Raw genomic sequence first — 27,110 nt, forward strand, 5'->3', positions numbered from 1 at the left:
TCTGGGCGCTGACCCCCACCTGGCCCCAGACCAGAGAGAGCAGAGGGAGGTTTGAACGTGGGGCCTCTGTTCAACCTGCTCAGTGACTCCTCCCGGCTCTTCTCCTCAGAAGTCACTGGGAAAAGATTTAGAATCTGGTCCCCGGATGGACGCACGGAGGGGTCAGTGTGGAGGCAGTCCCCAGCACTGGAGTTCACGCCGGGCCTCAGACAAGCCTGGGGCCATCTCCACTATGGGTTTCCTGTCCCCTGGCACAGGGCAGGCTCAGCCCAGTGACGTGCTCGGCCTGTCTCAGACCCAGTCCCTCTGGGAGGTACTGTCTGGGATGTGTTAGAGAAGGGGTGGGGTCAGGGCTCAGTGCAAAATGAAAATACGGGGATCCAGTGCCCTTAAAAGTACTAAAAATAGCCCTCACCGGTTTGGCTCAGTGGATAGGGCGTCGGCCTGCAGACGGAAGGGTCCCAGGTTTGATTCTGGTCAAGGGCATGTACCTTGGTTGCAGGCACATCCCCAGTGGGGGGTGTGCAGGGGGCAGCTGATGGGTGTTTCTCTCTCATCGATGTTTCTAACTCTCTATCCCTCTTCCTTCCTCTCTGGGAAAAATCAATAAAATACATATATTTTAAAAAGTACTAAAAATAGCCGAAACCGGTTTGGCTCAGTGGATAGAGCGTCGGCCTGCAGACGGAAGGGTCCCAGGTTCGATTCCGGTCAAGGGCATGTACCTTGGTTGCAGGCACATCCCCAGTAGGGGGTGTGCAGGAGGCAGCTGATCGATGTTTTTCTCTCATCGATGTTTCTAACTCTCTATCCCTCTCCCTTCCTCTCTGTAGAAAATCAATAAAATATATTTTAAAAAATAAAATAAAATAAAATAAAAAGTACTAAAAATAGAAATGCTTTCTTCCACCACCGCTCTGGGCCCCTCGTGGTGTTGAATGTCATGTTCCCTTGGGCACAGGGTTACTTGTGGGGTGAGCACAGACCCTCACAGATGGCTAGAGACCCTGCCCCACAACTAGAGCAACCTGGCTGTGGGTCCTCCTCCCACCAGCTGCCCTTTGCCACGTCCCACGCTGAGATGCCATCAGGCACAAGTGCCTGACCCTGAGCGTCCCCATGTGCACCCAGGCCCTGCCGGAGCTGGAGGGTGGCAGTGGTGAGAGGGAGGGGCAGGGCAGGGGAGGCAGACGGAACCCGTTCGGGGGGAGGTGGGAGATGGAGCCGAGGCTCCAATTCCCCCCCCAACCCGGGCTTCACGTCCCTTCAGACTTCACGCACAAACACACAAATTCAAATACAAAATTAAGACTTTCCAGACAGCAACCACAGAGCATTAACCCTGAGAGGGCCCTTCTCAGGAGGGCTGACGGGGACCTGTCAGCCACACGGGTCACAGGCCACGAGGCTGGCCCAGTACGTGCCATAGGCAGAGGGGCTGCGGGATGAACTGACCCAAGAATGCAGACGCCTCCCACCTGGAGGTGGGGCTTAAGGGCCACCGGGGGTCACTGAGGGCCTGGGGACTAGGGTGCCAGCATTCCTGGAGCTCAGAAGTACCCATTCTGGAGCCGCAAGGAATCCTGGGACAGGACAAACAGGAAACCCAGGTCCTGAGGAGATGGAAACCAGAGGGATTGAATTCCTCGTTCCAGAGGAATTTGGAGGGGGGGGATGGAGGGGGGACGAGAGGAGACTGTCTCCACACAGTGACAGCCTGGAGTGGTCACTGGGGGGGGGGGGGGGGGGCCTGGGGGACTGTGGAAGCCCAGAATAGACCCTTGATGCAGCCCAGGGAGCAGGGAGAGCTTCTTGGAGGAGCGGACACCTGGGGTCAGACCTAAAGCATAGAGTTCTACGTCTGCCTTGTTCCCCAGTCTCAGCATCTCTTTCCCATCAATTGATCCAACCATTAGGCATTCCCTCAGCACCTCGCCTGCGCTAGGCCCTTTGCGGTGCATCAGAGACTCCGCAGTGACCGAGACAGCCCGCCCTGGCCTTCCGGAGCGCCCATCCAGCTCGGAGACACTCCTCAGCGGTGATGCCCCGGAGCAGTCACGGCTGTGACGAGTGATCAGCGCTGGGACGGGAAGCCCAGAGGAAGCCTCTGACTCAGCCAGGAGAATCAGGGAGGGCTCCCTGGAGAAGGAAACATCCGAACTAAAACTGCAATGACGAGTAGAAATTGGGTGGAGTGGGGAAAGCTGTCTAAGCAAAAGCAACAGTGTATACGAAGCCCAAGGGGTGAAAGGGAAGTTGGGTTTTTTTGTTTCCGTCTTGTTTTGCTTTCATGGAATGAAACGTGCCCCGTGGTGCTGGGGGCACGGCAGGGACCAGCACAGCCCTGGCTCTGCCCTCATGGAGCTCCCGGTCTATAAGGACATAAATCCATCACCAGTGATAACCTAGGTGTGTGGAGACGGGACAGGGGAGCTCCAAGGGGTGCCCGACCCAGCCTGGGCAGTCAGGACCAGCTTCCCAACTAAGACCTGAAGAATGAGGAGCAAGCTGGTTAGGGCAGGGCAGAGGGAACAGCATGTGCCAAGGCCTGGGGGCAGGAGCCTAGGAGCTCCTAGTCATTGCCAAGAGCCCAGCCAAATCAAAAAGGGTGGAAACAGGTGGGCCCACAACTAAAAAATAAATAAAAATAAAAATCCCACAGGTTAAGAACCCATGCTCCTCCCCGCCCCTCTTCCAGCCTGACCCTAGTTGAAAGCCTCGGTTTTTAAAGAGGGGAGAATCGGCTGTGGGATACTTGGCTCTCAGAGGGACCTATAACTCGGATGTCCTGCCCAAGGGGCCGAGGGACACAAATGCCTGGGTTGGAAAAAAAAACCACCACCAATTTTTCCTCCATGTTTAATTCGGTATCACAGGAGCGCCAATAAATAGTTCCTTCCCGCCCCCGCAATCTCGCTCCTGCCCGGGACAAGGCCCCAGGGCTGGCTTCCCGTCTTGGGGGAAGGCACCTGCAGCCCAGAGAGAACAGCGCATGCTCAGGCCAGCGGAGCGCAGCGCCTGCAGGATTCCCAGCTGAGTTCCGAAGGGGCGGGGCCAGGCTCCCGGAGTGGGCGGGGCCTCGCTGGCCGTCCCCCCACCACCACCACCACCAAGGGGGTGGTGCCGCTCAGGGGACGTGGTTCTCATCCGCCGCGGTCACGATGACGTCCATCCAAATACGCATGGCCTCGGGGCTGGGTGCCACCATGTAGAACAGGCGTTCGTAGGTTTTGACGCAGAAAGTCAGGCGAGGGTTGGGGCTCTGGGGTAAGTGGTGGAGGGGAGGTGGTTCAGAGAACATGCAGGTTGGAATCCCAGCCTTGGGACCTACCCGGGCCGCGTGGCATTGGACAAGTTATTTCAACCGTTTCCCCATCGGCCTTCCTAAATAATGCTGCCTACCTCATTGGGTTAGGAGGAGTCGCTGAATTAACACATCTAAGGGGCTTAGAATTTGGGGAGAGAGGAATTTAAAAGGAGGAATCCCGTGTTCCTTTCCCCCCAGCCTAACTTTTCCTATATTAGAAATCTAAGCATTCAGATTTCCAAATGGTAGGTCTCCAAAAGGTAGGTCTCCCTGGTTTGTAACTGGGGAAAGCTGGTGTGTTCTACAACCCATTCACGGAGTTCTTACTTGCCAAACCCGAATTCAGTAAATCCCTGACATCCATCACCTGTCTTTAACTTTTTGACCTCTGAGGAAATGGGCTGAAGTGTGCTCGTTTCGCAGGTGAGAAAACTAAGGCTGGCAAAAGGAAGTTAGTCACTTCCCTGATGTCCCAACTGGCTGCTTTCCCCACCCGTTTCTACACACTGTACCGGTTCCCAACATTTAAACTGGTTGGTGGCTCTGCACTGTCATAAAAATCTGAATTCCTGTGTCCTCTAGGGCCGTGGTCGGCAAACTGCGGCTCGCGAGCCACATGCGGCTCTTTGGCCCCTTGAGTGTGGCTCTTCCACAAAATACCACGGCCCGGGCGAGTCTATTTTGAAGACGTGGTGTTAGAAGAAGTGTAAGTTTAAAAAATGTGGCTCTCAAAAGAAATTTCCATCGTTGTGCTGTTGCTATTTGGCTCTGCTGACTCATGAGTTTGCCGACCACTGCTCTAGGGGGAAAAAGAACTGATGTGACAGGGGGCCCAATCCCATTTGGCAACTTCGGACCGAAGCTGGAGCCACGGTCTCCTCCAGATGCTCCCAGGCTGCCCCAGCCCTCACCCTGCCGTCTTCATTCATGTATCTCCAGCTTCGCCTCAGAGCTTGCCAAATGTTTGCTCTAAATCTTTTGCTCCAAGAAGAGTAACAGTGGCTGAGAGCCAGAGACTGCACTCTTAATGTTTGGCCCCTGCAGTGAAATGACCTGTTGATCCCGTTCTGGATGGAGTACCCCGATAGTGGGGGCCGCGGAGGGCCTTTCCCGGGAACTCGCTAAGGCCTGACGGCAGGGGCTCAGGCCAGGCCAGGGTTAGGAGCAAGGGGGACTTCACCTTGAAAGCACAGCGTAGGTGGTCATAATAGACTTCTTCGATGGCCTGGAAGTAGATGACGCCTTTGAGCTTGGACTCTTCTTTATCTGACAGAGGGAGGTGGGAAGAAGCAGTTAGTGAGGTGTGTGTGTGTGTGTGTGTTGGACAGGGTGGGGGTCACTGGGCCCAAGTCTAGCGTTGGAGGGTGAATGAATGGTGATGCTAAATGGGAAACTGGTGTGGAGGCCGGACAAGACTAGCGAATGGGGTTGGAATCCCAGGTCCCTCAATGCCTTGGCCCCTGACACCCAAGGAGAGGTCAGCTTCATTGGTTCCCCTACAGAAAAAGCGAGAGGGGCCTGGACTCCTGGTGATGGAGTGGCGGGGGGAGGGGAGCACGGAAAATGTGGGTCTGACTCCTCCTGGGTATCTTGGGAAAATGGGGTGTGGGAGCCAGAACTGTACAAAACTGTTATCCATGTGACTGAGGCAGGCTGTCTATAGGAGGAAGACGAGGGTGGAGATGTGGACTCCTGGGTCCCGGGGGAAAGGGGCGGTGGGAGCCCAGATTCCTGAGTTGTGGTGGGTTAGGAAGGAGTAGGGACCAAATTCCTGGGCCCTGGGGGAAGTGGGGAGTGGGGGGTCTAGACTCCTGAGTCCTGGGGATCCAGACCCATGGGCCTAAGAGAGAAGGGGGGATGGGCGCTGGGACCCCTAGGTGTCTGGGGGGAAGGCCCCTGAGTGTGCTGTCCCAGGGCCCTGGGCCCGCCGCGGCCAGGCTGGGTTTACCGGAGTAGTAGGCCAGACGGCGGGCCTGGCGGTCAAAGCAGAACCACCGCTTCCTCCAGGTCTTGATGCGGCCACCCATCTTCACCAGGGCCCCGCGGCAGGAGCCCCCGGACACCTGGACATGTGGGCAGTTTTCGGGGTTGTGGCCCCAGCGTTCCAGGTGCTGCCGGAGATCCAAGACCCGTGGGCCAGGAGGGCGGGGTGGGAGCGTGGGCGGGGCCTGGGAAAGAAGAGAAGGGGGCAGCATGGGGTCAGGAGGGGGTCCTGAAGCCTGGAGCCACAGGGAAGCTGCTCACAGCTGCACACGCATAGGCCTGTGACAGCCTTTAAACGGATTCATTAACAGTGACCCGTCGGTTAGAATGTGGTCCCCATACGCCAGGTGGCGGCTTTGATCCCGGGTCAGAGCACATACAAGAATCAACCAATGAGCCCAGCCAGTGTGGCTCGGTGGTTGAGCGTTGACCTATGAACCAGGAGGTCTCGGCTCAAATTCCCAGTCGGGGCACATGCCCGGGTTTCTGGCTCGATCCCCAGTAGGGGGCGGTTAGGAGGCACCTATTAATGATTCTCTCTCATCATTGATGTTTCTATCTATCTTTCCCTCTCCCTTCCTCTGTGAAATCAATAAAAATATATTTTTTAAAAATAAGTGGGACAACAAATCAATGTTTCTCTCCCTTCCTCTCTCTAAAATCAATCAATAAAAACATTTTTTAAATGACAATCATAATGATGAACCTGACAGCTACATTTATTGACTATGAAACTGCCAGAGATTTACCAGCTTCAACTCCTTGACTCCCCACTGCCGCCCCTGGGACAGGGCTACTATGAGTCCCGTATTACAGATGAGCAAACTGGGGTACAGACAGAGATGAAGAAATCTACCGGAAGTCACCCAGAGCTTAGGGGGCAGAGCTGGGACCGGAACCCAGGGTTTCAAGACCTAACAGCTCACCCTGAAACACCAAAGGCATGTCAGAGAGGTGAGGATCTCCACAGTGGGACCCTCATACTCCGCCCGTTAACCAGGGACCAAACAGCAAGTGATCAATAAACGAGAGCACGGATTCCATTATTATTGTTGCTGTGATTAAATTACTGACCATTCCCTATGCTGAGCACTTTGTAGGTGTAACTCCTCTGCCCACTCACACCCTCTGGGGGGTAAGTAAGCACAGTATCCTCCCCATTTTTGCTTTGTTTTTTTAGACAGAGCGGAAGAGAAACATAGACTTGTTGTTCTCCTTATTTATGCATTCGTCAGTGATCCTTGCATGTGCCCTACCTGGGGATCAAACCCACAACCTTGGTGTACTGGGAGGATGCGCTCACTAACTGAGCTACTTGTCCAGGGCTTTATCCCCATTTTAAAGAAATGGAATCCAAGACTCAGAGAGGTTGTCACCGAGCCCACGTCACACAGCCAGCGCTGACCAAGACGGGACTCCCAGGCAGGGGTCGTCTCCCGTGGCCAGAAGGGGAGAAGAATTAAATTAAGGCCCCGGAAGTGTCTACTGTTCCCAGGTCCAGCCCATCAGACCCACTCTGCCCGAATGTTCCCTGCAAACAACGATGTGACCCTGTAGTCCTGAGGCTCTGGGCGTGGCTCAGCCCAGCGGGTAAGCAGCGCCACGGGGGCGTTTGTTAACAGGCTAGCTCAGACTCAGTCACTCCAGGTGGGGCCTGGGGTGGGGTGAGGTTCCGCACGTCTAACTAGCCCCGGGAACGCTAATGCTGTTGGTCCACAGGCCACACTTTGAGTATCGAGGGCTGAGAAGACTAAAGCGAGGCCCGAGCAAGAAGGGCTGAGAAACAGATGAGACCCACAGGAGGGAGACAGGGAAAGCGAGCAGGAGAAGAACGGGGAAATGAAGAGAAGCAGAGAGAATGCACAGGAGGGGCAGAGACCGTTAAAAGGACACCCACTGGGACCTGGAAGCCTACGGGTCATATCGCCAAATCCACACGGTCATACTACAGGTCGCCTATGTGTATGGAAGGCCCATCAGTGCGCCCAGACCATACTGAGTGGTCACAGCCATCACCTCGTTTCCTCTCCCAAACCACCCATTACTGTCCCCGTTTGACAGATGAGAAAACTGAGGCTTTAGAAAGGAGGTGACTCACTCAGGTAGGACGTGGTGGAGTCGGCCCTGATCCAGGAGAGCAGGATGGGCTCTGGACTCCCGACTCTCCTCCTGCCCACCTGTTCACCCCCACAGAACCCCTGCCCCTCTCAGAGACTGTTTGCCTGAACTGAACCTCGGGGTTACCAGCACCCTCCTCCGGGGGCTGCTTCTGTCAGGCTCTCCCACCCGGTGATTCTCCGCTTGGGTGCGAACCCGGGGACACACTAGTTAATAAGTGATGCTGCCACGAAGAGGGTGCTTCATTTTTAATGAGCTGGAGCTGTGCCCGACAGCGGGATGGCTCTGCCACCCCTCGGGCTCTATCTACTCCCTGGCTCTTACCAGCCCGACACGCACTGAAGCATCCATCTTATATAAAAACTGCTGTTTGAAATGTTAACCCTGCTATTCTGGCTTCTGTAAACGCTTGCTTGCTTAAATAATAAGGAAAATTAGACTACTCCCATTCCAGAGAGGCCATAAACTATGCCCCAGACAGAGTTGTCAGTGCTGGCACCAGGCCAGACCTTGAGATATGGACTCATGGCCCCTGTCCCAGCACACAGGACCTCTTTCTCAGAAGGCCCGGAAGTCTCATTCCAAATTTGGGAGACAAAGAGCTAGAAAAGATATAAATAGGAAAAGTTTCCTCCATGTTGGGGGGGCCCAGAATTTGAAAGGCACATTTTTCTCTGGGCCTGCGCACAATTAAAATGTAACGCCCTTTCTCTAAGCGTCGCTTGGCTTTCTCCGGTCTTCTGTAACAGCACCTTATTTTACTGACTGATGCAGCTTCCTGTCTGTCCCTCCCAAGAAACGCCGGCTTCCCCGAGGGCAGGGGTTGTCACTTCGGTCACGGTTGCCACCAGGCCCACTTCACGGCAGGCACCCCCTCAGCGGGGGAGAAATGAGTAAGGAAAGCACCCGTGGTGGGGAAGCAAAAAGCAGGCCGGGAGCGACGTGCTCATTTCCAAGAAAAATGAGTTCACAACACATGGCTTCAGCAGGGCGTTTGGGAAAGTGTAAGAAAACTCGAAGGCTTTTTAACCACAGAAAACGTCTGCGCCTCTGGAGCCGCAATGGGAGGAGGGCTCGAGGGTGACCTTCACTTTCCCTCCCTGTCGCGTTCTTTACAACAGAAATGTATTAATGCAGAGGCGGAAATATCATTTTAATATGGAGCCTCGCAGCTAAATCCAGAGTGTGAGAAACTCTACAAGATAAATGACTCGATTGTTTCCCATTAAAAGATGGCATTTAAAAAAAAAAAAAAAGTGGGGCCCTAGCCAGGTTGGCTCAGTGGATAGAGCATCGGTCCACGGACTGAAGGGTCCTGGGTTCAATTCCGGTCAAGGGCATACACCTCAGTCGCAGGCCCCATCCCAGCCTGGGTGGGGCCCATGTAGGAGGCAACCAATTGATGTGTCTCTCACATCAAGATTTCTCTCTCTTTGTCTCTCCCCCTCCCTTCCACTCTCTCTAAAAATCAATGAAAAAATATCCTTAGGTGAGGATTAACAAACAACAACAAAAAAAGTGGGGCACAGCTGTTGTGGCTCAGTGGTTGAGCATTGACCTATGAACCAGGAGGTCACGGTTTGATTCCCAGTCAGGGCACATGAACCAGGTTGTGGGCTCAATCCCCAGTAGGGAGCATGCAGGAGGCAGCCAATCAATGATTCTCTCATATCATTGATGCTTCTCTCTCTCTCTCTCCCTCTCCCTTCCTCTCTGCAGTCAATAAATATATATATATCACTGAGTGGCCAGATTATTATGATCTCTGAATGCATAATAATCTGGCCACTCAGTATATATATATATTATAGGCCCGGTGCATGAATTCGTGCATGGGTGGGGTCCAGCCAGCCTGGCCAGGGGGAGGGGACATGGACGGTTGGCCAGCCTGCCTGCTGGTCGAACTCCTGGCTGAGGGGACAATTTGCATATTAGCCTTTTATTATATAAGATATACACTGAGTGGCCAGATTATTATGCATTCAGAGATCATAATAATCTGGTCACTCAGTGTGTGTGTATGTATGTGTGTGTATATATATACTTTTTTTTTTTAATATATATATATACTTTTTAAAAAACCGGGGCCCTGGCTGGGTGGCTCAGTTGGTTGGAGTGTCATCCCATACACCAAAAGGTTATGGGTTTGATTCCCGGTCAAGGCATATGCCTAGGTTACAGGTTCAACTCCAGTCGGGGCGTGTGCAGGAGGAAACTGATCAATGTTTCTCTCACACTGATGTTTCTCTCTCTCTCCCCCACCTTCCTCTTTCTCTAAAATCAATAAAAGAATATAGCCTCAAGTGAGGATTTAAAAAAAGTGGAAATGGAGGACTTTTCATCTCAGCAATTTGAGACATTTAAAAAATGTATTGTGAGGGCTTTGTTTGGATTCAGATTTAAATAACCACAGTCCCTTTGATATTTTGGAGACAATTAGGGGAATGTGAATATGGACCAGGTATTAGGATGTCACAGAATTAATAGTCTTGATAAGTATGACAGTGGAATGTTTATGTTAAAAAATACTTATATATTGGAGATACACAGTGAGGAATGGGTGAAATGATAGGATATCTGCAATTTGATGTAAAATATTCCACTGCAGAGAAGGAAGTCCATGAAAGCTGGCAACTAAAACAAGACTCAATACCGATCATCACTGAAGCCACATGGTGGGCATCTCGGGGTTTATTCTCTCTACTTTTGCATATGCCTGAATAGTCTATACTAATAAAAGGGTAATATGCTAATTAGACTGGACATCTTCCAGATGTCCAGTCCGGACAAAGCCATGGTGGCGGGGGCCGAGGCAGAGGTGGTTAGGAGCAATTAGGCCGGCAGGGGAGAGCAGTCAGAAGCAATCAGGCTGGCAGGGGAGAGTGGTTAGGGGGTGATCAGGCAGGCATGCAGAGTGGTTAGGGGAGACCAGGCAGGCAGGCAGAGTGGTTAGGGGCAGGCAGGTGAGTGGTTAAGAGCCAGTGGTCCCAGATTGTGGGATCAGGCCTAAACAGGCAGTCAGACACCCCCCGAGGGATCCCAGATTGGAGAGCGTGCAGGATGGGCTGAGGGGAACCCTCCCCCCCATGCACAAATTTCATGCACCGGGCATCTAGTTCTATAATAAAAAGTATTTTAAAAGAACCAAAAATAAACACAAAAAATTTTAAATGATTTTTAAAAGCCCCAGGATGCAGTTGCCCTCATTTTGCAGTAACTGCTGACACTGTCACCCACTTACGGAAGAGGAAACTGAGGTACAGGGAAGTGGAGCATGCTGCCCAAGGACATGCTGTGGGTACAGACAATCACAATGGGACGGAAGTTACGTCTTTTTAGTTCCCCTTCCCTTGCCAAGCCCAGGAAATGTTTCTGTACCACTGAGAGGAAAAGGCGAGTTAAGAAAGGGCAGAGGTCAGGGGGCGAAAAGGAGCAGGGGACAGGTGGGGCGAGGGTAGGAGACTGACCATGATGGCAGGAACAGTGGGACCTGAGGAACCTTCTGTGGTCCTTCTTGTTCCTTCCTGTGGGTTCAGAAAGGAGTCAATGATGATACTAACCAATAAGATCTGGGGGGGAATGTATGGGACCCCTGGGTCTGAGGGAGGAGGGGCTGGGGGCCTGGACCCTTGGGTCTGAGGGAGGAGGGGTTGGGGCCTGGACCCTTGGGTCTGAGGGAGGAGGGGCTGGGGCCTGGACTCCTGGGTCTGAGGGAGGAGGGGCTGGGGGCCTGGACTCCTGGTCTGAGGGAGGAGGGGCTGGGGGCCTGGACTCCTGGGTCTGAGGGAGGAGAGGCTGGGGACCTGGACTCCTGGTCTGAGGGAGGAGGGACTGGGGGCCTGGACTCCTGTGTCTGAGGGAGGAGGGGCTGGGGCCTGGACCCCTGGGTCTGAGGGAGGAGGGGCTGGGGTCTGGACTCCTGGGTCTGAGGGAGGAGAGGCTGGGGTCTGGACCCCTGGGTCTGAGGGAGGAGGTGGGGCTGAATCTCCTGAGCCTAAGCAGGAGGGTCTGGGGTCTCACCCTGGCCTTGAGCAGCCGCTCCCGCTCCGCCACGGCCTGCTGCAGGAGCCGCTCCATGCGGGCGATGTCTGGGTAGAGCGTCCCACAGCTAGGAGGAGGGGACAGAGGCCGGGGCAGGTTACAGTGGCCCTGCCTCTTCCCCCATCTTCCCACCTTCTCCGGGATGTCTCACCTATTCCCAGAGCCGCAGTTCAGCAGCTGATAGAGTGGGTGTCTCCCCGAGTCTCCTGCTGCTGGTGCGAGGGCTGAGGCCTCCAGGGGTCCTGGGCGAGAAGAGGTGGAGCTAGGAGGCTGGGATTCGCCCTTGTCCACTCCCTCCACTTCCGCCCCAACAGGCATCCAAGCCAAGTTCCTCCACCCTGTGCTGCAGGAAGGCGGGGGAGGGTATGCCGGGACAGGGGGTCCTCACCAGTACAATGGAGGGACAGAGGGCGGGGGGATCCCCTCTGGCTCAGTCTCTCTCCCCTCTTCCGGGACAGGCTTCCATTCCTTTGGAGGCCGATGGAGCCCTGGAAACACACAAGATGCTCAATCTCGACCAGAAGTCCGAGGACTGACTGCTGAGTAAAACCACCATCTGACTGGCACAGATCAAAACGCTCCCCCGCCCACGATGCTGAGGGAGCGGCCAGTCTCAGAGGACCACACGGCATAACGTCCAGGCAGGAAGTAGGTGAGTGGCTGCCAGGGACCTGGGGAAGAGAGGGAGCTGAGGGGTGACGGACAGGCCCCAAAGTTGGGGTGATGGTTGCACAACTCTGTATATACGAAAAGCCACTGAATTACACTTTTTAACTGGGTGGATTGTGTGGTGTGTGAATTACATTTTGATAAAACTATAAAGAAAAAACCCACCGTGTGTGGGCACATGGGAAACCCAGACACTCCCACAAATTAGGGGGCGGAGGGGGGGGAGGACAGGGGGTTCTACTAGAACAACCTTTATGGAAGCCAATTTGGCTCTTTTATTTTTATTTTTTAATATATTTTATTGATTTTTTACAGAGAGGAAGGGAGAGGGACAGAGAGTTAGAAACATCGATGAGAGAGAAACATCGATCAGCTGCCTCCTGCACACCCTCTACTGGGGATGTGCCCACAACCAAGGTACATGCCCTTGCCCGGAATCGAACCTGGGACCCTTCAGTCCACAGGCCAACACTCTATCCACTGAGCCAAACCGGTTAGGGCTCTTTTATTTTTTTTAATGACAAATGCATAAATCTCTGAGCTCCAGTTCCACTTGTAGGACTATATCCTATGGACATACTCATATATAGGCAAAATGACCTGAGTTCAAAGTTATTCCCCTCAGAAGCCTGGAGGCCGCCACAGTGCCCACAGAAGGGGGCAGGGGAAATAGAGCAGGGATCTTCCTCACCATGGAAAAGTCTGCAGTCCATACAGTAAACGGGGGGGATGCTCTTTATATCCAGAGAGAAAATAATCCCCAAGATAAAAGCATAGAGCAGGCCCTGGCCGGTTTGGCTCGGCAGATATAGCGTCGGGACTGCGGACCGAAGGGTCCCGGGTTCGATTCCGGTCAAGGGCATGTACCTAGGTTGCAGGCTTCTCCCTGGCCAGGCCCTGGTCGGGGTACGTGCAGGAGGCAACCAATCGATGTGTCTCTTTCACATCAATGTTTCTCTCTCTCTGTCTCTCCCCTTCCTTTCCACTATGTCTAAACATCAATGGAGCCCAGCCGGCCTAGCTCAGTGGTTGAGTGTCAACCTATGAACCAGAAGGTCAGGGTTCGATTCCCAGTCAGGGCACATGCCCAGGTTGTGGGCTCGATCCCCAGTGGGGGGGCATGTAGGAGGCAGCCAATCAATGATTCTCTCTCATCATTGATGTTTCTATCTCTCTCTCCCTCTACCTTCCTCTCTGAAATCAATAAAAATATTTTGTAATAAAAATAAAAATCAATGGAAAAATATAACCTCAGGTGAGGATTAACAATAAAATAAAATAAATAAATAAGATAAATAAAAACATATTTAAATAAATATGACAATTAAGTGCAACCTGGCTCTGCGGTGTGGCTCAGTAGGTTAGAGTGTCGCCCCAGTACACCAAAAAAGGTTGTGGGTTCGACCCCCAGTAGGGGTGTGTATGGGAGGCAAGTGATCGAGGTTGCTCTCTCACATGGTTATTTCTCTCACATTGACGTTTCTCTCTTTCTTCCGCTCTCTAAAATCAATAACCATACCCTCTCGTTAGGATTAAAAGAGGGTCACCTTCCATCCTTCTGGACACTGACCCAAGGTCCGAGGATGAGCGTTGGCCAGGGGAGAATGGGCCAAGTGCAAAGGTCCTGAGACAGGAACGGGTACCGGCTGGTCAGTGCTCCTGCAGCTGAGCCGAGGAGTGGGGAGCGTGGGGAGAGGTGGGCAGGGGCAGACCATGCAGGGGCTGGCAGACCAAGGTGAGGAGGCCCCGGGGCCACTGAGGGCATTTGATGGGGAGGATTGAAGTCGGAAGACGGCTGTGTGGGGATAGATCGTTGGGAGACAAAACGTAAGATGAGACATCAGTGAGGAAGCAGGAAGCCAGGATAGGGTCACAAAAACCAGAGATGGGGGTGGAAGTGGATAGAAGAAGGATGCTCATAATTATACTACTAATCACTGAAATTGGGATCAGAGTACCAGCAGCCTCATTCACTGAGCATCTACTTTGTGCCGGGCACCACGCTAAGCCTTTAACCCTGTGGTCGGCAAACTCATTAGTCAACAGCCAAATACCAACAGGACGACGATTGAAATTTCTTTTGAGAGCCAAATTTTTTAAACTTAAACTTCTTCTAACGCCACTTCTTCAAAATAGGCTCGCCCAGGCCGTGGTATTTTGTGGAAGAGCCACACTCAAGGGGCCAAAGAGCCCCATGTGGCTCGCGAGCCGCGGTTTGCCGGCCACCGCTTTAACCATTAACCAGTGGGTGCTGTTATTATTCCCATTTTGCAGTGAAGAAAACTGAGGCACAGAGACGGGTCTAAGTCCAGCCAGCTGGGAAGGGGTAGGACAGGTATCTGAACCCGAGCAGAGGCCGTCCTCAGACATCACATGATGCTGGAAAGACCGGGTGGAATTCGCGGATCTAATTGCACTTGGAGTGAGAGAGGAGAAGGGGCGAGGAGGAGCAACCTGCTGAATCACACGTTCATTTGTCTATTTGGGTATGTTTACCTGCTGAGTAAGGAAATACTCCCTGGACTCTGCTGTGCCCTGCAGCCTCCCGTTGCTCCCTCTGACCCAGTGCTGACCACGGTGCCCACTGGATCCTGAAGGATTCCAAGCAGCGCTAGTCATCCAAAAGGCACAGGCCATGGCAACCGACAGACGTGGCTCAAGCCCGGCTCTGCCACTCACCGGGCGTGTGACTTTAGCAGGCCACCTCTCTTCTCAGGCCAGACTTCCCTTCTGTAAAGTGGGCGACGACCCACTGCCCGCTGTGGCTGATGCAAGGGTTAAACGAGTGACCTCGTGAAAAGCACACAGAAGCGTGCCTGGCCTTCCCCCCCACACACACACACACCCAGGGGCAAGGTGGGGATGAGACCCTATCAGCAGGCACAGGGCCCACCTGGCCTTGGAAGCTTCTGGTCCACCGGGGCCAAAAACTCAGGAATCAACTCCATAGGCATGGACACAGCTTCCCGGGAAGTGTTTATAGATAAGCAATTCACTGAGAAGGGCCCTATTTACTCTAAGTCGGTTGCCTGGCAACCCAGCTGATACTCCACCTTTATCAGGCTTCCACGGAAACTATCTGCAAAGTTAATTTCCCAGACGTTATCTGCTCACCCTTGACCCAGTTCCTAGGACCTACTTTTGGGGGTTCTTCTGAGCACACAATGAAATAGTATATTTTCATTATATACAGGGTGTCCCCCCAAAAAATGTATACACACTTGAACAGCGGATAGCTCAATTTTGAAAATGAAATGTATTTTAGCCCTGACCTGTTTGGCTCAGTGGATAGAGCATAAGCCTGTGAACTGAAAGGTCCCAGGTTCGATTCCGGTCAAGGGCATGTACCTTGGTTGTGGGCACATCCCCAGTGGGGGGTGTTCAGGAGGCAGCTGGTCGATGTTTCTCTCTCATCGATGTTTCTAACTCTCTATCCCTCTCCCTTCCTCTCTGTAAAAAAAATCAATAAAATATATATTTTTAAAAAATGTATTTTAGTAAACACTGCCTTGCCCTGACCGGTTTGGCTCAGTGGTTAGAGCATTGGTCTGTGCTCCCCAGCCCTGTCCAGGGCGCGTGCAGAAGGCAACCAGTCAATGTGACTCTCATATCGATGTTTCTCTCTCTCCCTAAACTCAAAAAAAAAAAAAAAAAAAGACAGCCCTGGCCCTGTGGCTCAGTTGGTTGGAGCTGGTTGGAGGGTATCTCGCGTACCAAAGGGTTGTGAGTTCTATCCCCGGTCGGGGCATCAGGGGGGTTGGGGGGAGAGGACATGCAGCTGATCAGTGTTTCTCATATTAATGTTTCTCTCTCTCTTCCTCTCTCTCTAAAATAAATAAAACATATCCTGGGGTGGGGATTAAAAAAAAGAGAGACATAATAGAATTGTTTCTGCAGGGAAGCCCGGGGTGGGTGAGAGCGCAGGCTCTGAAAACAGAGTGCCCCGGTTCGAATCCCAGCCCTGTCACATGCCAGCTAGCCAAGTAACCTCACCTCTCTGCCTCAGTGTCTGCGCCTCTAACATGGATCTAAGAACCTAGTTCGTAGAGCTTTTGCAAGACCAAGTGAGTGAATCATGTGAAGCATTTAAAACAGTGTCTGGCACATGATAAAGACTCAGTCAATATCAGTTGTCGTTAGTATTGCTGTTATTGTTTATATTGTTGTTATTAGTCATTAACAATGGTGAGTCAGCTCTAAATACTTCCATGGAAAACAATCTCCATGATAGAGTATGAAGTTATAAAATAAAAGCCAACTTCGTCGCTAAGACACACATTCCTGCACAGTTTTACATGATATAACAAGAGCTACCAATTTCTAGTGCTTACCACAACTCCATATCCACACAACGCAAACAAAACTACTGTCACCTAGCGTTCACCCACCTCAGGCACCACACTCCGCCACCGCCTACTCTATCTACACTAATAAAAGAGAAACATGCAAATTGACCATCACTCCGCTACACCCACCAGCCAATCAGGAGGGAATATGGAAATTAGAAGAACAAAGATGGCTGCCGCCCAGCTACTCCAGGTGCGGAGTGGCCAGGTGGGGCAGGACACCTGCTATGAGAGGGAGGGCGGGGAGCGAAGGGATGTACAAGGAGTGGCACTCTGGCCGCTGTGAAGAAGACGGCAGACTCCGGCCGGATCGAAGGCCTGGGTCCCAGGTGCCAGAGGAAAACCGGTGTTGGAAGCCAAGGGAAGGAAGGCCTATTGCACGAATCTCTTCGTGCAACGGGCTGCTAGTTTCATTAAAAAATCAGTAGCAACCATTCAAAAATCTTTGTCCCATTAATAAGGTGGGACTCCCACGTCTAAGAAGATCCAGAAGGCCCTAGCTGGTTTGGCTCAGTGGATAGAGCATTGGCCTCTGGACTGAAGGGTCCGGGGTTCGATTCTGGTCAAGGGCACATGCCCCGGTTGTGGGCTCGATCCCCAGTAGGGGGTGTGCAGGAGGCAGCCAATCAATGATTCTCTGTCATCATTGATGTTTCTATCTTTCTCTCCCTCTCCCTTCCTCTCTGAAATCAATAAAAATATATTTTTTAAAAGAAGAAGATCTGGAAAGGATACTCAGGAAACAAGAAGTTGTGCTGCTTCTGGGGTGGGGAGAGGAGGCCTTCTTATCAATATGCCCCCTTCTGAGGCTTTTAGACTTTATTCCGGCCCTGGCCGGTGTGGCTCAGTTGGTTGAGCATCGTCCCGAACACTGAAGGGTCACTGGTTCGATTCCCGTCAGAGCACATACATGCCTGGGTTTCGGGCTCAATCCCTGGTGGTCAGTGGCGGGGGGGGGGGGGTGGCGAGAGGCAGCCAATCGATGTTTCTCTCTCTCCCTCTCCCTTCCATCCTCTAAAAAATCAATGAAAAACGTTTTTTAAAAAATAATAGAAAATAAAATGTACTCCTGGGTGCACATACATGTTCCCATTTCTCCAGGGGAGAGAAGGGGGTTAGGCATAAGGAAAAAATAAATAAATAAAGCTGGAGTCTGATCAAACTAAAACCAGAAACTCCCCTTGATCAACCTTTTCTGGCGCCCGTGGCAGAGAAGACCACAGTGGGAGTTCTAAAGACACAGCGCCCAGTGGGATTGGAGGGAGGGGAAGGGGTGGGGAGGGGGGGGGAGGGGAGGCACCTGCAAGGAGCTGTGAACGGAGAAGAGGCAGGAAGAGGCGGGGGCAGCCGTGTGCGCAGCAGGGTCCTGGAGCACCAGCAGCTGGCGGTCTGTCTTCTGCGTGAACAGGAGCTGTGGGAGGGAGAGGGTGCCGATGAGCAGGAGCCGGAGGGACCGCAGGGGACCCACAGTTCCAGGGTGCTCTGGCCAAGGCCTCCAGCGCCAGCCCATTTCTCAGTGGAAAGAACAAAGGCCCAGAGTCACAGGGGGGCCGGAATGTGGGCTTGCTGTCCAGTCTCCCAGCGTGAGTGAGGACGGTGGGCAGACTGAGGAGGAGGAGCTGGGGACCCAAATTCCTGAGGCCCTGGGGGAAAGGGGATTAGAGGCCGAGAGTCCTGGATCCCGAGGGAGGAGGGCTGGAGGGAGGAGGGGCTGACAGGTGCATGACATCCCCGTACCTTAGTGAGGGCCTGGCTGGGCTCAGAGAAGTCTCCATCGGGGTTTCCCTGAAAGCAATTCAGCTCAAGCAGTCGGCTGCGTTCCTGGGGAAAGGCAACACATCACAGGCCGCCACACCTCCGAGGCAGAATGGGCCTTCCCAGCCTCAGGGAGGCGACGGGGTGCCCCGGGGCAGGGGGGCAGGGGGAGTAGGGCAGGCGGACTGGGGGCCACCTACTTGTGTCAGGGCCTGAAGGGCCTCCTCCTTCTTCTGGCTCAGCCCCCGGCTCTCAGCTGCCATCTGTTCTCCCAGCGACTTCAGCTGCTCCTCCAACACCTGAATCCGGCGCTGCAGGACCCCCCAGGGCCCCCGTTACTCAGCTGCCCCAGCGTCCCCAGCGGCTCCCACAGAACCACCCCGTAACAGAGCCCCTGGGACCTGGGAGGGGCTGGGGGGACTCAGAGTTAAGCTCCCTGGTGCCTTCTTCCCGTGGGGGTGTCCAGCGAGGGGATGGAGGATTTGATACACGGAGAGACCAAGGGACACGGAGACCCAGGGAGAGTCGCCAGAGAGAGAGAAAGGGACAAACAGAAAACAAACCGGAAGATACGGGAAGAAGGACCCGGACAGATCCCAAGCGGCAGAGATGCAGAGAAAGAAGACGGGGCAGAAACAGCATCGAGGCGGACAGAGCTGTGTGAGACAGAGGAAAGGGAGAGAGAGAGAGACAGGAACCCAGACCCAGAGGCGGGGAACTCTGCCATCCAAAACTGCAGGGAGCTTTGTGTTAAGTAGAAACAGACATGCTGCCCTGACCAGTTTGGCTCAGTGGATAGAGCGTCGGCCTGCGGACTGAAAGGTCCCAGGTTCAATTCCAGTCAAGGGCATGTACCTTGATTGCAGGCACATCCCCAGTGGGAGGTGTGCAGGAGGCAGCTGATCGGTGTTTCTCTCTCATCTCTCTCATCGATATTTCTGACTCTCTAGCCCTCTCCCTTCCTCTCTGTAAAATATCAATAAAATATATTTTTTTAAAAAAGAAACAGACACGCTGCTTTCCCCAGCGGCCTTGTCAGCCCCTAGGATGGGACGCTCCCAGAAAGGACCGGTGGGAGGCCTTTTTGGACTGGGGTTTGACAGGCACAGAGTGTAGTGGCGAAGACCGAGTAGGTTCAAATCCCAGCTCTATCCCTGACAAACGAAGTGACCTTGGAAAAGATGACATGAACACTCTGAACCTCAGTTTCTTCATTTGTGAAATGGGGGGGGGGAAATACGCTTTGCCGCCTAGGACTGTTGTAAGGATTCGATGACTAAATGCCCATGAAATGTTACAGCGCAGGCACACAGTAAATGCTCAGTCAACAGCAGCTATTGTTGTGACTGCTGCGAAGTGACACAGGCAGGCAACAGAGAAAGGGCCCCGACACGGAGCGGAAGAGCCAGCAGGGGGGGACGTGAGGGAGGCCGGCTGGTCCAGCCCAGCTCACCCTGTGCTGTGCCACGCTGGCCTGAAGCTCCTGGACCTTGGGGTCCGGCCCCCAAACGCCGGGGCTGTCCCGGTGATCCTCCTCCTCCCGCCGGCTCTCCCGTTCCAGCTCCTGGAACTCCAGGTCCTCGTAGGCACGCTGGGCCACGTCCAGCTGTTCCCGAAGCTGCGGGCGGAAACGCAAAAGGGCTGGGCCCCCGGGGCTCAGGAGGGGAAGGGGCTGGGCCAGGACTCCTGGTCAAGGAGCACCCAGACTGGAGTCCTGGGGGCTGAGGGGCTCTGGGGAGGAGGGTACGGAAGGCCTGTACTTCTGGGTCTTGAGGCGGGAGGGACCCGGAAGGTCCACGGGGCCCTCACCTCCTGCACGCCCTGCAGAAGCCGCTCACGCTGGTCCTCCGGCTGTGAGTCCAGCCGCCCCTGGGCTTCCCGGAGTCTCTGACGAAGACCCTCCACGCGCTCCCTCTCCTGGCTCAGCCGCCTCTGCTCCTGAAAGAGAAGCCAGGCTTTCCGTCTTCCCCCGAGCACAAGGGGCAGGCACGGAGGCCAGCAAGGGCCAGGCTGGCTGGACCTCAGACCCCTCCCTGCCTGGGGACGGCTCCGTGAGGGCAGGACCCCGTGCGTCTGGTCCACTCTTGTACTGGCCTACCCAGAGTAGGCATCATCCCAACAGCCATTCAAGAAATGAATGAATGCAGCCGAAACCGGTTTGGCTCAGGGGATAGAGCGTCGGCCTGCGGACTCAAGGGTCCCAGGTTCGATTCCGGTCAGGGGCATATACCTTGGTTGCGGGCACATCCCCAGTAGGGGGTGTGCAAGAGGCAGCTGATCGATGTCTCTCTATCATCGATGTTTCTAACTCTATATCCCTCTCTCTTCCTCTCTGTAAAAAATCAATAAAATATATTAAAAAAAAAAAAAAAGAAATGAATGAATGAATGCAGAACACATCCATGCCGGGTGACTGATACTGGGACCCAGAGCGGGGATGAGGCCTGGTCCCTGGGCTCCAGGTGGGGACACCACCAGTTACCGCCTGAGGCAATGGGGGCAATGAAATGCAGAGACTGTCGGAACCCAGGGGGCGGGGCAATTTTATTGGGGTAACCCAAGGGTTCCTGGATGAAAGGATTTTAAGGTGAGCCTCGAACATTAGAGAGCATTTAAAGACCTGGGGAGCTAGAGGGGGCTGGAAGGGCATTTTGGGCAGAGGGAACAGCATGTTGCAAATGCGCCATGAAGTGGAAGAGTATGGGAAGTTTAGGGGCAACCTCTGGTCGGGGAGGCAGAAGATGCCGTGGGGTAGAGACAGTGAGCGCGGTGGGAGACCGGACTGGAAAGGCGGGCACAGCTCACGTCCAGTCTGGCCAACCAGGCTAAGGGTCTGAGACTGGACAGCAAGCCCACATTCCGGCCCCCCTGTGACTCTGGGCCTTTGTTCTTTCCACTGAGAAATGGGCTGGCGCTGGAGGCCTTGGCCAGAGCACCCTGGAACTGTGGGTCCCCTGCGGTCCCTCCGGCTCCTGCTCATCGGCACCCTCTCTCTCCCACGGCTCCTGTTCACGCAGAAGACAGACCGCCAGCTGCTGGGGCCATGGGGAGCCGTGGGAGGATCGAAAGGATCTTTGGGAGGTGGATTCGAGGGGTGGACACCCGCTCCTTCATGAGTCCTCCAAGCATGAAGATGAGACCTACACTGGGCCCGGGCAGTAGGGCTGCAAAGGACACAGACTGGAGAGAGGATCAGGGAACAGAAAGGACAGGACATGTTGCTTGACAGGCTTGGGTGTGAACCATAGAGAGGTGTGCAGAGCAAGGTCCCGGACTCTGGCCTGTGACTGACTGAGGGAGGGTGGGACAGTGACAATGTGGAAAAGGGAGTTGCTGAGGTCAGCTTTGGTTATGGGGACTGAGAAGGGCCAAGACTCCTGGGTCTGAGGGAGGAGGGCTGGGGGCCTGGACTCCTGGGTCTGAGGGAGGAGGGGTGGGGGCCTGGACCCCTGGGTCTGAGGGAGGAGGGGTGGGGGCCTGGACCCCTGGGTCTGAGGGAGGAGGGCTGGGGGCCTGGACTCCTGGGTCTGAGGGAGGAGGGGTGGGGGCCTGGACCCCTGGGTCTGAGGGAGGAGGGGTGGGGGCCTGGACTCCTGAGTCTGAGGGAGGAGGGGGCTGGGGGCCTGGACTCCTGGGTCTGAGGGTGGAGGGGCCTGGGGGCCTGGACTCCTGGGTCTGAGGGAGGAGGGCTGGGGGCCTGGACTCCTGGGTCTGAGGGAGGAGGGGTGGGGGCCTGGACCCCTGGGTCTGAGGGAGGAGGGGCTGGGGGCCTGGACTCCTGGGTCTGAGGGTGGAGGGGCTGGGGGCCTGGACTCCTGGTCTGAGGGAGGAGGGGCTGGGGGCCTGGACTCCTGGGTCTGAGGGAGGAGGGGCTGGGAGCCTGGACTCCTGGGTCTGAGGGAGGAGGGGTTGGGGCCTGGACTCCTGGGTCTGAGGGAGGAGGGACTGGGGGCCTGGACTCCTGGGTCTGAGGGAGGAGGGACTGGGGGCATGGACTCCTCGGTCTGAGGGAGGAGGGGCTGGGGGCCTGGACTCCTGGGTCTGAGGGAGGAGGGACTAGGGGCCTGGACTCCTGGGTCTGAGGGAGGAGGGACTGGGGGCCTGGACTCCTGGGTCTGAGGGAGGAGGGACTGGGGGCCTGGACTCCTGGGTCTGAGGGAGGAAGGTACATCCAGGAACCAGTATCTTAAGAAGCAGGACACAGGTCTAGATTACAGGAGGGAAATCAGGGCTGGGAGAAATACAGGCTTTTTGAGGGTGAATGAGGACCCTGGACCCAGCCCAAGGAAATTACAACATACAAGATAAGGGCAAAGAGAACAACTGATAGAATTACAAAGTTACCATTTTCTAAGTAATAATGTTAACCAGTGCAAGCAATGACCACCAATGCATGGGTGTTAAAGCCTTTAGGTAAACGATTATTAGGACGAGATCAGAGTGAGCTCACTGAGGTCTGGGCAACCAGAGGTGACGCCCCCTGACCCGGCACAGCACGGGAAGCACGCAGCACACGTGAATCTGACCCAGCCTGTTCTTCTAACCCACCACCTGCGGCGGGAAGAGGAACACGGCAAAGGACACGGGCCACATCCTGACCATGGGACAGAGACTTGGTTTCTCCAGCAAATAACATGGAACGCAGCAGCAGGGGGGACGGTTAGACGTGAAACAACACACACAGCATTCCAACCCTTTGGGGGACCTGATTCAAACAGCCAAGTGGCATTTTTGAGACAATCTGGAAACATGAAAACTGGAAATAAAACAATATTAAAAATGGAACTGCCATTTGGCCCAGTGATCCCACTTCTAGGAATATATCCTAAGAAACCCAAAACACCAAACAGAAAGAATGTATGCACCCCTATGTTCATAGCAGCACAACTTACAATAGCTAAGATCTGGAAACAGCCCAAATGCCCATCAGCAGATGAGTGGATAAAAAAGCTGTGGCACATTTATACCACGGAATACTATGCAGCAGTAAAAAAGAAGGATCTCTTACCCTTTGAGACAGCATGGAGGGACCTGGAGAGTATTATGCTAAGCGAAATAAGTCAGAGAAAGCCAGTATCACTTGATCTCACTCATATGTGAAATCTACCGAACAAAACAAACTGATGACAAAAGAGATCCAGAGACACAGAAGCATGGAACAGACTGCTAAATCTCAGAGGGAAGGTGGGGTGGGGGCCTGGGGGAGTGGGGAGAGGTTAACTGGGAAACTTATATGCATAGATGCATAGCCCATGGACACAGACAATAGTGTGGTGAAGGCCTGGGAGAGGTAGGTGCAGGATGCAGGGGGTCAATGGGAAAAAAAATAAAGGTGGGGGGGGACATCTGTAATACATTTAACAATAAAGATAAATGTTTTTTGTGTGTGTGTTTTTTTTGTTTGTTTTTTAAATATATTTTATTGATTTTTTACAGAGAGGAAGGGAGAGGGATAGAGTTAGAAACATCGAGGAGAGAGAAACATCGATCAGCTGCCTCCTGCACACCCCCACCGGGGATGTGCCCGCAACCAAGGTACATGCCCTTGACCGGAATCAAACCTGGGACCCTTCAGTCTGCAGGCCGACGCTCTATCCACTGAGCCAAACCGGTCAGGGCAAAGATAAATGTTTAAAAAAGAAATAAATAGCCCGAGCAGTTTGGCTCAGTGGATTGAGCATCGGCCTGCTGACCAAAGGGTCCCGGGTTCGATTCCGGTCAAGGGCATGTACCTTGGTTGCAGGTTCCTCCTGGCCCAGGCCCTGGTCCGGGCTCCTGCAGGAGGCAACCAATCGATATGTTTCTTTCACATCCATGTTTCTCTCTGTCTTTCCCTCTCTTTTCCACTCTCCCTAAAAATCAATGAAAAAATGTCCTTGGGTGAGGATTAACAAAAATAATCATAATACTAATATGATGCCTGGGATGGGCTTTCAAAACTAGGGATAGGGAAGCAAATTGAGGGATATGAAACAGGAATGGGAGTTAATCACCGCTGAAGCTAGGAAGTGCCCTAATATGGCGGCCACCTGACTCTGCCATGCTTGTTGGCTGAATGTTTCCCACAATGTGGCATTAAGGGACCAAAGAAAGTGGGGCAGGGAAGAGGCCCCCACATCACAGTCAGGGAGGCAGGAGAAATTAAGGAGGGCATCTGTTCCACCACAGCCTCCCCGCCCAGCCCAAGTGTCTCCATTTGGGGAACAGGGGTAACCCTGGTCCTAGCAGCCCCTGATCCCAGGACCCCAGCAGGAACATTCTCCTGACAAGGCGGGAAACTGATGACGAAGACCCGGCAGGACAGACAGACCTGCTCCCGCTGCTCCCGGCTGCCCTGCTCCGCGTCCACCTGCTGCTCCAGCAGCGCCCGGAGCTGCTCCTCCTCCCGCCTGGCGGCCACGCGCTCCCCAGCCAGCTCACCCCGCAGCAGGGCCACCTCCACCTCCATCTGCAAAGAGAATGCAAGGGCTGGGGCCCCGAGGGCTGGAGGCCTGGAGCTGGATCCCCTAGGAGGAAAGGGCTGGGAGGCTTCCCGTGAGTCTGCAGCCTCACCTCGATCCGCAGCTCCTTCCTCTGGCGCTGTAGCTCCTTCACTCGCTGCTCCATCAGGGCCACTCGAGTCAGGGCCTCCAGCTGCTGCCCTCGAAGCCGCTGCGCCACCCCTCGCACCCCTTCCTTAGCCTGGGTGGGTGTGGGGGGCATGGCTGGGATCTGTTCAGGAGGTGGGGCCTCCCCCTGAGAGAGGAGAGGGTGTGGTCAAGTGGAGAGCCCTGGACCCCAGCAGTCATTAAATGGGTGTATTCCCCACCTCATACCCCATCAGGGGTCTTAATGGCCTAATGCAGACACCACACTTTTATTCAAGGGAGGGGGAGGGTGCAGGTCCCAAGACCACCCGGCCCCAGGAGGAGGCCCCAGGGGCCCCCTGCAGTCCGGGAAAAGGGTATGAGCCAAGTCAAGGAAGATGTTTTTCTCTAACCAGGTCCTATTCTCTGGGTGTCAAGCCTGGATATCTCTCTTTCTCCCCAGGTCTCTCTGAGTCCCTCCCCCCCCCCCCCCACCACCACCACCACTCCCTCCCCCATTTCTCTGGGCTTCCTCTCTCCCACTCAGTATCCATCTCTTCCTCGGAGTATCTCCCTCTCTCAAGGTTCCTCTGTCTCTGTTTTTGTTTCTCTGAGCATCTCTGCCCTGTTTCTGGGTTTCTGTCTTTACACCCATCTCTCCGAGTCTCGGTCTCTGGGTCACTCTCTCTCTCTCTCTGGCCTGCCTGTGTCTCTGACTCTTCGGGGTCTCTGTCTCTCCGTCTCCCCGTCCCTGGGTCTCTGTCCATCTGGTCTCTGCACACAGGTCTCTAGGGGTCTGTCTTCCCCTCGGGCTGAGTCTCTCAGGAGTTTCATTATCTCTGGGGCTCTCACTGTCTCTCCGATCTCTGACTCTCTGGTCTCTCCAATACCGGTCTCTGGCTGCCTCTGTCACCTGCCGGGTCCCCCGAGGTCCCGCCCTCCCGGTCCCTCACCGCGTCCCGGCTGCTCTCGGTGCTGCTGCCTTCTCCCACTTCTTCCTCTTCTTCCGCCTGCTGCTCAGCTCCTCGGCCGCTCGGCAGCCCCGCCAGGACCTCGGGAGCCTCCAGCTGGCGGGGGCCCTTGGGGTGCTCCCGGGGCTGGGATACGCCCAGCGGTTGAATCTTCACATCTTGTTCAGGGACCGGCGGCGGCGGAGTCCCTTCCTGGGGGCGGCTCGGCGTCCCCATGGCCGGGGCGCTGCGAAGGTGGGCGGGGCCCGGCGTTCGGGGGCGGGGCCCGGCGTTCGGGGGCGGGGCCCGGCGTTCGGGGGCGGGGCCTGGCGTTCGGGGGCGGGGCCCAGGAGCTCCAAGCAGGCGAGACCTAAGCGATCAAAGGATGCGACTGAGCATTCCGGGAGCGTGGCTTGGAGTTTTAAGGGGCGGGATTCGCGGGCTCCTAGGGCTGCCACGCCCCCGGAGGCGAGACCGAAATTTGAGTCCGGGTCCTAGCTCGCCCCCTATAGGTTTCTCCCTTCTATCAGGTGTGGCGCCTTGTACCCTCCCAGCAGCCTCCCACCCTCCCCAGCCCTGGACAACCTTACAGCGACCCCATCTCCTTCTCCCGCGGGGACTCAGGAGTCCGGGCTCCCGTCCCCTGCTCTCCGGAACCTCGAAGACTTGGCTCTGACCCCAATGTAGAGAGTGTCGCCCATGCCATCTCATCCAGGGACCCAGGAGTCGGGGCTCCTAGTCTCCCTCTCTCTGGACAAACCAGGAGTCTGAGTCCTCAGCTCCTCCTGGGAGCGAGATGCCCGAACTCCAGCCTCCTCCACCCCCGCAGCCCCAGTCTCCAGCCAAGTCTCCAGCCCCCCACTGCCCGGCCACCCCGACCCCCTCACCCGCTCAGGATTCGGCGCGCTCCCCTCTGTACTCTGGGCGCTGCTGTTACTGCCTGCGAAACAGGTGGCTGGGAAGAGGGAGGAGAGAGGCTGCGCTGCCTCCCTCCCCGGAAGTGGGGGGGGGCACAACAGGTCCAACAGCTCCTGAGGGAGGAGGGAGCCACCAGCTTGCCCCGCCCGCAGCCACGGCATCCGGGCATCCCGGCTCCGCCCTTGGAAAACCCAGCATCGTGACCCGCCCCCCCACCCCCGCCCCCAGCCTGCCTCCAGCGCCCCCATTCCTGCCCCTGGGAGGGCCAGGTGTCTCGGTCACATTTGTATAAGTGCCTCCCTAATGCCCAGACCCTGGGAATCCTGAAAGGAAGAAGGGAATGCAGAGAGGGGCCTCTCCCCTCTAATGAGCCCTTTAGAAGGGCCCTGACCGGTTTGGGGAGCTGGGCAAGGGTAAGGGGGTGCCCTGAGCTGAGTCAGAGACCCGCCCAGAAACA

The 27,110-nt window shown here is 55.0% G+C and overlaps 1 protein-coding gene across 1 annotated transcript; it reads right to left on the bottom strand.

Annotated features, from left to right (window-relative positions):
* Positions 1–2,851: 2,851 nt before the first annotated feature.
* PHLDB3 (pleckstrin homology like domain family B member 3) lies at positions 2,852–26,724 on the bottom strand. The gene is made up of 16 exons (XM_079800750.1): positions 26,623–26,724; positions 25,739–26,105; positions 24,772–24,954; positions 24,530–24,667; positions 20,029–20,157; positions 19,673–19,837; positions 18,420–18,530; positions 18,202–18,285; positions 17,765–17,875; positions 11,838–11,937; positions 11,601–11,691; positions 11,429–11,516; positions 10,876–10,932; positions 5,256–5,475; positions 4,488–4,573; positions 2,852–3,262 (listed from the first exon to the last, which is right to left on the bottom strand). The coding sequence occupies exons 2-16, from the start codon at positions 25,970–25,972 to the stop codon at positions 3,128–3,130; spliced, it is 1,932 nt and encodes a 643-aa protein (XP_079656876.1). The 5' UTR covers positions 25,973–26,105; positions 26,623–26,724; the 3' UTR covers positions 2,852–3,127.
* Positions 26,725–27,110: the final 386 nt, after the last annotated feature.

The sequence above is a fragment of the Cnephaeus nilssonii genome, assembly GCF_951640355.1.
Source record: "Cnephaeus nilssonii genome assembly, chromosome: 20".
In the NCBI taxonomy this organism is placed as follows: Eukaryota; Metazoa; Chordata; class Mammalia; order Chiroptera; family Vespertilionidae; genus Cnephaeus; species Cnephaeus nilssonii.